The sequence below is a fragment of the Cryptomeria japonica genome, chromosome 5, assembly GCF_030272615.1.
Source record: "Cryptomeria japonica chromosome 5, Sugi_1.0, whole genome shotgun sequence".
NCBI lineage: Eukaryota > Viridiplantae > Streptophyta > Pinopsida > Cupressales > Cupressaceae > Cryptomeria > Cryptomeria japonica.
Genome location: NC_081409.1, coordinates 317,110,759 through 317,121,425, shown reverse-complemented (window position 1 = coordinate 317,121,425; position 10,667 = coordinate 317,110,759). Strand labels below are relative to the sequence as shown.

Sequence of the window (10,667 nt, the reverse complement as noted above, 5' to 3'; positions counted from 1 at the left end):
AAGAATAGGCGAAAATGAATTAATTATATGTAAACTTTATTAATAGAGAAATATTATTGCATTAAATAAATATTAAATATTCGTTTAATTAGTGGACATATTTATGTGTCTACAGAATGTATATATGTTTATGCCAAAACTGAATAAAGGGCACCCTTTTGCAATTTTCCTTCTGAGCCCTATATGGGTTAGTCATTGAGGTAAATTAGAAAGGGATCCTCAATCATAAGAGGAGAGAAGGATAGTGTGATGAAGGGGAACAATGTACAAGCTCTGTTAGGCACACCACCTCTTGAGCATGGTTAAGACCACATGAGGCTAAGGGGGACAAAGTTTCTGCTCTTGGCCCTAGGGCTAGAGATAATTAGGGCACCTCATCATGTCCTTCCTATCTCAACCTTTGTTATGGTTAAGCCCATGAGAATTATGTGCTATAAGTGTATTTCGCCCTTAACCCTAGAAATGGAGGTATTACATGCATTATGTCTATAATACTATCTAGTTTGGTTGCAAGATTCCAAAATAGGCTTATCTCGTCTTATTCTTAGGTGAGGGTTATATCTCTAATTATATTGTGTTCCTCTTTTAATTTGGATTTTGTGAATCTAGGGCAAATTACAAGGCAATCCAGAAAGGGGACATTACAGGTTCTCATATTTGTTCTTAAGTTTTGTATAAATTGTATTCAACTTAGAACATAAATGTAATTAGTTGAATAGTACTTCATGGAAGAATATATAATGCTAAGGTTTTATAAATCAAGAGTAAAGCCTTGCAAACTTCTAATACATTTTCGAGAGAGGGGTTTTTCTTTAGAATACATATATATTAGACGAGAAATATAAATCAACTATATTATGTTTATTAGCAAAATAAGAGCATATTTTCTTTCTTACCTTTTGCATATAGAGAGATAATATTAGAGATAAAATCGTTCACTATGGTATGTGGATATCTTGATTATCACTAGTAGGTGACTCATATTAAGTGATTAAATCAAGGGTCGCAGTCAATAAGAATATTACATCTAAAGTTCCAACATGAAAGTAAACTCTTTTAGAAAGATTGAAAAATAAGAATTGTTGAGATGAGGTCAAAAAACAAATGAAAGAAATTAATTATGAGAAAAGTATTACTGTTGAACAATTGCCAACAAAAATAATGACATTTCATCTAGACAAACAATCACAACTAGAGATTCTAGTCAAGTTATATGCTAATTTTTATCAAAGAGTTGCTAAAAATGTAGTTTAAAAAGTTGTCAAAGCCTCACAAAAATCTTATATGGAGACTAAGTAGGTAAAATAAAATCAAAAAAATCTTATATGGAGACTAAGTAGGTAAAATAAAAAATGAAGTTACCTTTTGGTATCTGAGGAAGGATTTAGCTGAACCAAAAACTACTATAGAATTTGAGATCTCAAAAAATCAATACTTTAGTGAATTGTGGAATAAAGAGTACTTCTCTTAATAAATTTATGTTGAACCTAATATTATTAGTGAAGAGGAACCCTTTGATTCTAGTGCATAATATTCATATTTACTTGGTTTGAATAACACCACACACACAAAAAAAAAAAATTCCTCAAGGAAACCATAGTCTAGAAAAAGGGTTATGAAGGTGGTGGTTTGGGGCTAATAAGATAAGGCACCATTTATCTAGTAACACTATTAGACACTAGAAAACCTCATCATTTAATGGGCCTTATAGCTAATTGACAAGCATAAGGCCCTGCAACTCCAAGTAGTACAATTAAATTTGTTCTAGCTTCATATCCTTAGTTTGAGATACAATCACAACCAATATCACAATGGTCTTCAATTGTTCAAGATTTAATCTATAAAATAAGTGAGCTAGATAATATAGTGTTGCTAGTGGTGATTGTACAAGTAGTAGTAGTGGGAAGAATATGATGCAACAACAAAATATTCAAGAGAGGTCCATAGAAATAGATACCATGGAGAATCTCAATGAACAATGCCATGAAAAGATGCAAAAGATTATGATAGTTCTAACTAGATATTCATTCCCACTTGAAATGAATTATTTATAGTATATGCCTCTCTTATTATTAGTGTGAATATGATAGGAATGACTAATCCTTGCCCTAACATAGTTATAAATGTCCCCAACAACACAACACTCCTTCACCATTCAAGAAATCAATGTGTCTATAGTAACACTAATTCAAATTCAAGAGATATATGTTACCAAAAACATTTGGAAAGCTTAGGAAGCTATGGAACCTTGATTAATTTGGAATGGGAATCATTTCCACATTGGGCTTTTTATCAAACCTCGTTCTCTTTGGTGGTCTCTTATGATCATTTCAAGATAGACCCTGGACCAAAGTTCCTTGGGTTCATTCTACTAAGTTCTATTATAGAGGGATTTATTTTGTTTCAAACATTTTTTCAAGAGTTACCAAAAATTGGATGACTTAGTCTAGTTTCAAAGCTAAAATTTAGTTTTCAAGACCATGAATCATTTCAAGTCATTATGGTGTTTGTGCTAGTGGATATTGTTCACATGATTGTAATTGGATGCAGTAAGCCATGGTGGAAGGATTAGAAATGGTATATTGACATTGCATTTCAAAATTACAAATCTCACAAAAAGTTGTTCCTAGTTTTCCCCACATTTGCCTATGGTCTTGCAACTATATGACAGACAAAATCTTTAGTCCATTGCCTCTAATGGAAAAATAGGTTCCATATAGTCTGGGCTCCTATTTTGGAGCTCATGATAGCACATTTTGCTTAGTGCCTTTTCTACTAGAGTATCCCTATTTGAAGTTTTCTAATTGTATCCTTTTTATGAGCATTTGGAAACTCTCAAGCTTCTTTTCTAGATACAAGCCAACAAAATTATTTTAAAAATTGTCTACTTGCAAACTCTCATAGGACATTGAACGCGAATGTGCACACCTTCTTCATGTCTTTCAATCATTAAAAAAAATATATTTATATTTTATAATAGTAACGTAAAAAATACATTTTTCATCTAACAAATTAGAATTTAAATGTTTTAGATAAAATAATTTTAATTTTAATTAATTATTATTATTTTTTAATATTAAAAAAACAGCCCAACTCAAATATTTACACACATTTATAATGGAATCTTTTTTGTTGAAACTTATTCACGTTTTCATGGCAGGGACTGAGAAAAAACAAAATTCAGAATTTAGACACGAGGCAAGATTACCTACATACGATCCTGTATGCTCGACCTGTTTTATAATACCTTGAAACTTGTCGAACTGTTTTAATTCAGCAACAGGTGTGGCATAGATTACTGAGTTTGAATCCCCAATTTGTGGTATGACTCCTAGGATTAGCTCTGTCAAATCATGAGGAATCCGTGCATGTTGGGGTACTCAGATTAACCATGTGGATCAGCAGCTACGTGGACGTATAGTTTTAAAGCTCGCCCTCTTTCAATCAGTTCTCTAGAACCTTTTGCCATCTTCCCACCAAGCTCATTACATTTTTGACATGAATCTTTTCTGTAATGTTTTATAGAAATCCTTTATTTTCTCGATTAACAAAAGATGAAAACTTCTCAAGTTATTAATTTGCAGGAAAAATGCATAGATAAAAACTGGTTGGATCTGAGAGTATTCTATGTGAGAATGAGCTCATGCCCATTTCAAAAATGTCCACAGTTTTTATCATTGCATCTTCTTCCTAGAGATTTTTCAGTTGGGCTTGAAGTAAACGGGGAGCATATTGCTCATTCTGAGATTGTTGCTTCTGTTCTGCAAAGAGATAGGATTGATGAAGAAAGTGATGAAGTTACATATGTAAGTACAGACAGTGTTAGGACAACAGGGCTCCTGAGATTTGAGGTTTATTATAAGGAATCTTTGGTGATATGTGCGAAGCTGGAGAGATTGTACACCGGGATTGAGGATTTTGAAAAGGATGAGGAGTTGGAGTGGAGCATGGATTGCTCCGCAGCATTTAGATTGGTAGATTGGGTGTCCTTGAGGAGGAGTTCTGAGCTGAGACCTTGGAGTGATTCTACTCCTGTGATGGAGGTCTATGTTGCTGGTTGTTCCTTTGAGAGACCTGTTATTTTCACAAAGAGACTTGAACTTGTCTGCAGGAGAAATGTTGGAGAGAGAGAGGGTGCAGGGAGACCCTGTTTGGTTGCTATCGCAGAAGATGAGGAAATCAAAAAAACTTGTGAGAGTAGAGCGAGGAGGGATGCTTTGTTTCAGGTATGTTGATTTCATGTTTAAGTCTTTACTACTTTATAAGTGTTCAGATGTTTGATGCGGTTTTATTGGGATGCTGAGTGCAGAAGGACATTTGTGTGCCATGAGTCTGTTGTTTATAGAAACATGAGCTTTGTATAATTTATGCATCCTTGGCATCAGGTTACTGAGGCGTAAATGGTCTGGACAAGATAAATGACTAAGTGAGATTCAAGAATTGCATCTAGGTTTGTTGGGAATTGCAGTCCCTTTCTTAGCCTTTTATAAACAGTGTATGCTCATCAAGTTTCGAGTTTAAGTCATATAGAGGTATGTGGTGTTATGTTGACTATATGTTGCAATGTGTACAGCATGACAACCTAGGTTCAGCTCTGGATTCTTTATTTATGCAGCATTTGTTCGTCAGTTCGAATGATGTGTGTTATAAAGCACCCTTACACCATGGAAATGGATTCCTTCCTTATGGTGTTAAACACCTCACTTCCCTCCACGTCTCTGCCTTGTTGGACATTGACTTCTTTGTGAATTAGGAATTACGTTTTTAATCACTAGATTTGATTAATATTTCGCTTATCAATTAACACATTGCCAGAAGACCAGAGCAAACATTCCTCCAACACAACCTACTCGCTTTTTCTTCATATTGTACTAGCTTTCTAGTTCATTGAGAAACTCTAGACACACGAAGTTGCACAACCATTTTAAGGTTTGCCAAGCTAATACGTAGGGCTGGTTGAGAAAAGGATTGGAATGGTATGCTGCAATATACACACACAAACACACACAGTGAAGCATATTTTACAGAAAAACAAAGAAGTATGTGGAATGGAGTGAGCATGACTTAAATAAGAACCATAAAGCTTCATCAGAGCATCAGTTGATCGCTCTTATGCACTCTTTAAATCTGTTGATGTTGTAGACCATGAGATATTTTACAACTTTGGTGGGAAGATCTTTTCATTGCATTTGCAGTGCTTCCAAGTCTTTTTCATCATTTTGCTAACAAGTTGAAATAAAGTTGTAGCTTGCTTCTTTTGAATTGTGCTAGGGGTTTGACTTCTATTCAAATGTACAAAGTTCCTGCTGTTTCTCATTTGAATATTTCTGCTACTAGGTGAAAGGCGTTTTCATATATACTCAGGCGTTTTGTTGCATGCTGTTACAGCCTTAAGGAGAAACAAGGAAAGAATCTTTAGTAACTTTGTGTAATAAGTTTGTGATCTATAAGAAATCTTGATAAAAAACAATAGGACCTCCATAATTTTAAGAAGCCAAAGGGTCCTCTTAATGAATGCATGGCTCTTATAAAGTTCACCATAAGCCAGTTGACTTTCTATCATGGCTGCTCACTCCTGGACTGCAGATTCTTAAGTTAATAACCATTTGTTCATATGCCCCAATCATATTTTCTACACAATTCCATAAGCATTCTTTCAGGCACTCTGTATTGCACTTATCTAGGATCTTATTTAGGCAAAATACAATCTGTAACAATCACACTTCAAAGTACCTAGACCTTAATCTTGGCTTTGGAAAATCTTTGAAGTCCTCATACCATGAATATTTTTTTCTTCTATTGACCAAGGTGTATTTTGTTACAAATCTATTAACCATAAGCCTGTTCTAGATGTTAAAAATGATTTGAGCCAATATTTGCTTCTATCACATGTTTGAAATGAGAAGGCATTAGAGGAGTGGCACAAAAAATGGGATAATGATGTGAACTAACAAAACATAGCAACTGAGATATCAGAAGTTATAATTATTTTTTGTTGTATTTCTATTGTGTAGGATGCCATTACTTGTATTTATTAGTGAAAGAATATTAAAAGTTGTATTAAACATGCAAGATGTCGAAACTCTTAAAATTATGGAATGTTATTGGCCAATTGTAGTCTTTGCAACTAGACATTTGTAGGAAAAATATAACAGATGCCATAAGCTTGTTTGTTACAAAGTAGCAAGCAATATTGCCAGCACAATTAAAAGATGAAGACTTACCTACAAGCAAATGATAGATCCATTTGAATGATTCCTTCAAAGAACTACATCAGATAAAATTTATTATTGTTTGAATAAATAGATTAATCTATGATCAGATACATTCAACCATGGTAATCGCAAGCAAAATGTGATTGAGGAAAGACACGATGCTAAAAGTCAATATCAAGATTCATCTGCCAGTGAAAGTATTTGATTTTTGCTTCACTTCATGTCAAGTAGTCACGAACTTATGATTTTAATTTTGGATATGCTTGAATTATAACTGCAAACATTAATGCAGTGGGGTTTAGATCCTCCTTTCTATTAGGAATATGAATGACTTGCAAATGATTAGTCAGTGCCAGTGATTATATTTGCTAAGTATCTGGAGGCAAGAATAAGTTATTGGATCCTTCCTGTTTTCAAGAAACGCTTCATGAAAACTGGGGATACCTATAGGGCTCTGCAACTTTGCCATAAATGCTACAATTTGAAGTATTTTTGGAAAAATTATTATAGAAGCTGCTATAGGCATCATATTTGGAGAGTAGCAATGTTACTAGAAATATATCTAAATTTAGATTTTTCCACAGGTTGTCATTTTCAAAATGTGTATGTCGAAACTTCTGTGTTTTATCTATACACTTCTGTCTTCCAAAAGTGTCTTGTTTGGGATTGAATTACAGTATCTATGGGCAGTCTGGCTGAGGTTGAAGCCTGTATGTTCCAAGACTCTAAAGTTCAATATTTCAAGAATCTTCTTGCTTTGCTATGCACTTCAAACCACAGGGCTCTTTTCTTGCCACAACCAATGAAACCAATATGACAGGGAAAAAAATACATAGGAAAATAGTTGTCTCTTAGTACATTTTGGAATGAATTTATAAATGACTTACTTAAGCCTTAAGAAGAAAATATTTGTTGAAGCAGAGTGAGCACTTATGCATATCAAGCAAACTCCAAAGACAAATGTGGCCACAACAACCAGCCTTAGAAAGTAATTAGTCAAATGTAGCCGCAACAACCAGTCTTAAAGTAAGAAATGCTAATGCTTTGCTTACCATTTCCTTATTGTTTTACTAGTTCTACATGTGTATGCTTATTAGATGCCAGAATGGCTACATGGTGCGTTCGCCTATATATATGCATTTAATTTTCCTATAGAAATTAATTCTTATACTTTTACTCCCCCTTCAGCCCTGTTGGTTTATACACAGTGATTTCAACTTTAGGAACCAAGATCATTATTCAAATGAAAGGTCTAATTGTGATGTATACTCAATCTAATGCATGACATTCTAAGTGACCAATCTTAACATCATTGAAAATCAGATCGCAGTAAGCAGATTCTGCACTTAGAGAATAATCCCAACTACAAACTGAAACTTGAAAACAGCAGATCTGAGTATGATAACCTGTAAACACAAACTGCTGCAAACAACAACCACTTAGATTGAAATTAGATTACACTCAAACTCTATTCAGATATTTTTATTCTATGTTCTATATTGTTTTCTTTCTGCTAAGTTTTGTGCCCATGATCTCTTTGATAGACTATGATAATCTTCTGGGCTTGATAGAAATTAAAGCTAGAAAAGCTAAATCAAACAGAAAACAAAGTGCTTTATTCTAGAAAAAAAAACAGCTTATCTTCGTGAATCTAAAATCCTCTAAATATACCAAAAGCTAGAAAAGCTGCAAGAGTTCCAATGCACAGCTAAAAAATAGAAAACAAAACAAAACTAAAACTAAAACTAAAACTTAAAAGCTGCTTTCAGCACCCAACTGTAAGATAACAACAGCAAAACAGAAAAAGCTAACACTCCCTCTTTGCAAGGAAGGTGTTCTCCATCAAACCCAATCTCTCTGTCAATCTCCCAAAATCCCCTTTTGTTAGGGGCTTAGACAAAATGTTTACAACCAATCCATTTGTAGGTACATATTGAAGAACTATTGCTCCTTTTGAGCAGTGTCTCTAAAGAAATGATACCAAATGTCTATATGCTTGGAGCAATCACGAAACACTGGATTCTCAGAAAGTTTGAAGCTACTTCAATTGTCACAGTACAATATTGTTGGCTCTAACATTTAATCAGTAATTTATGCTATCAACTTGCAAAGCTACATAGCCTCCCAACTAACAAAATAAGTTGCTATGTACTTTGAATTCTGTCATATTCCCATGTAGACAGCAGGCAATGATTAGAAACATTAAACAATACATGTACATAAATATATATATATTCAATACATAAATTATTTTTACCACTGAAAATACATTTTATCTTAAATAGTAATGAAAGGATTCGTCCATTCCCAAGCCACCTCCGGAATAGACACCACGTTTCAAAGGGAATCGCGTGGTTTCAAAGAGGTATAAAGCGCACCCCAAGGAAACACAAGAGAGGGAGTGACAAGGAGAGAAGGACAAGGAGAAGCATCCAACAGGTAACTTCGTTACTCAGTAATAATATTTATTTCAGTTTTCATAATTTATGATGCCTAGACAACCATGAGGATTGTCTGGGGAATGCATCAGTCAGCAGACGATGTAAAAGGGCTAGTCGCTGGTTCTTCCCAGCGATGAAGAACCAGCGCCTAGTAAGCATTCCTTCCCATCACTAGTAGGCTGGTACGTCCCCAGGCCAATCCGCTTAAATGTCGAAATGTTGAAGTATGTTTTGTGCCAGTTGTATTAAAACTGTTTTCATTCCTCATATAACAGTAATTAATATAATTTAACTAGTGACCCAGATTAATTTGCTAAATCGGTTCCATGCCTAAAAATGTCTTACCAAATGAACTAAGCACATTTATAATGTACAAAAGGGTAAAATGCAGTGTTCCACGGGCGTTCGGGACGGCGGGACGGGGGGACGAGGGGGACGCGTTTCCGAGACGGGGGGGCCAAGGGCCTAAATTTGGGGACGGCGAGGGGACGGCGGCGGGGGGGGTGGCGGGGTGGTGGTGCTCATATATATACATATAGTACTTGAAAAACTAGTTTTGAAAAGATGTATAACAGTATAACAGTATAAGAATTAGATTTCAAATGAAACTATAGGAAATACCAAGATTACTTAGATTAGTAATACTAATTGCTAAATGCTAAATAAAATTTGACAAATGAAATTGTCAAATTGGAGATTTCTCATTTCTATCATATGAATATCGAAAAAGGAAAACGAAAATATGAATATCTGATGCCATTGCAAAGTCTATAATAATAAAGATGATTACATAATTCATCATTACAATGAGTAGCCAAATACAAATACGTGTAGCAATAGCATTACAAAAGAGACTAGAGTCAAAGACAAAATGACAAAACTCAAAATGTCGCTAATGGAGGCCTCTAATCATCTGCGAACTCCTCCTCACTGGAACTGCTGGACTCTTGAAGATCAAGGTCCCTCAAGCTCACACCAACTAGCCCTGTATCTGAAGTGGTAGGATCATCCTCATCAATCTGTGAAGGCTCCTCTGGCTCTACATCCCATCGTGCCGCTGGACTCTCCTTGTACACGAGTGTCTTGCGGTCTATGAGACGCAAAGCACTGTGTACAGCCACAAGCTTCTCTGCTCTCTTAGAGGTAAGTCTGTTCCTCTTAAGAGAGTGGATGAAGCTATATGTAGACCAGTTCCTCTCAGCAGCTGAAGAACTGGAAACCTGGGATAGCAGACAGATGGCTAGAGTGGTGGTCAAAGATTTCGGGCCATGACAAGTCCACCACAAAAGTGGGTCCTCCTGTGCCATAGTGTCTATATCCATCTTTGCCACATCTGAATAACCTCTAAGAGTGGCAAATCTTCCCCACTTAGTGCGCATTGTGCCGGCATCTCTGGAATCAAACATCTTCTCTATGTACCTAAAGAAACCCGCCTTCACCTCATCATCCTCAATCGGTGTCATTCTACCCGGTCTAGCCTTGTACCACTTAGGATTCAAGGCAAAGGCAGCCATATGCAAAGGAGTGTTCAACTCTTCCCATCTACTCTGAATGATAGGCCGGATTTGCTCATTGTAGAATGCTAGAGAGGGGTCCTTCACTCGCACAGCAGCCCTCATCTGGTCAAGCATAGAGTCAATGCACTCATACACCTCTCCAAGGTTAGGTGCATCCCCATCCCCATATCTGATCACCTGGAATACTGGAGAAATGATGGAGACAATGTATTTTGCATCAGTCCAAAACACATCACTCTTCACTATCTCCTTCACCCTTCTCCCCTGCTCTGTCTTGGCCTCAGCCCACCTATTCCACTCATTAGTCATAACCATGAGTTGCAATGCCTCTTGCAACTCAATCATTCTCTCCAAGAGAATGAAATAGGATGCATATCTAGTCTCAACTGGTTTCAAGAACTCCTTCGCGAAGGTCCTGAAGAGTGCATGTGAAGTGTGGTGGTTGCAGATAAACATCTGCACATCTCTCGCATCGGTGACCACTCCTCTAATCC

At 35.9% G+C, this 10,667-nt stretch overlaps 1 protein-coding gene across 1 annotated transcript in view; it reads left to right on the top strand.

The window, feature by feature from the left end:
• Positions 1-3,152: 3,152 nt before the first annotated feature.
• LOC131062742 (uncharacterized protein At1g01500) overlaps positions 3,153-10,667 on the top strand; it is a 29,390-nt gene continuing 21,875 nt past the window's right edge. Inside the window, exon 1 of the mRNA XM_057996468.2 lies at positions 3,153-4,226. Coding sequence (XP_057852451.2) covers positions 3,555-4,226 — 672 coding nt within the window. The 5' untranslated portion in view covers positions 3,153-3,554. The remainder of the gene's footprint in view (positions 4,227-10,667) is intronic.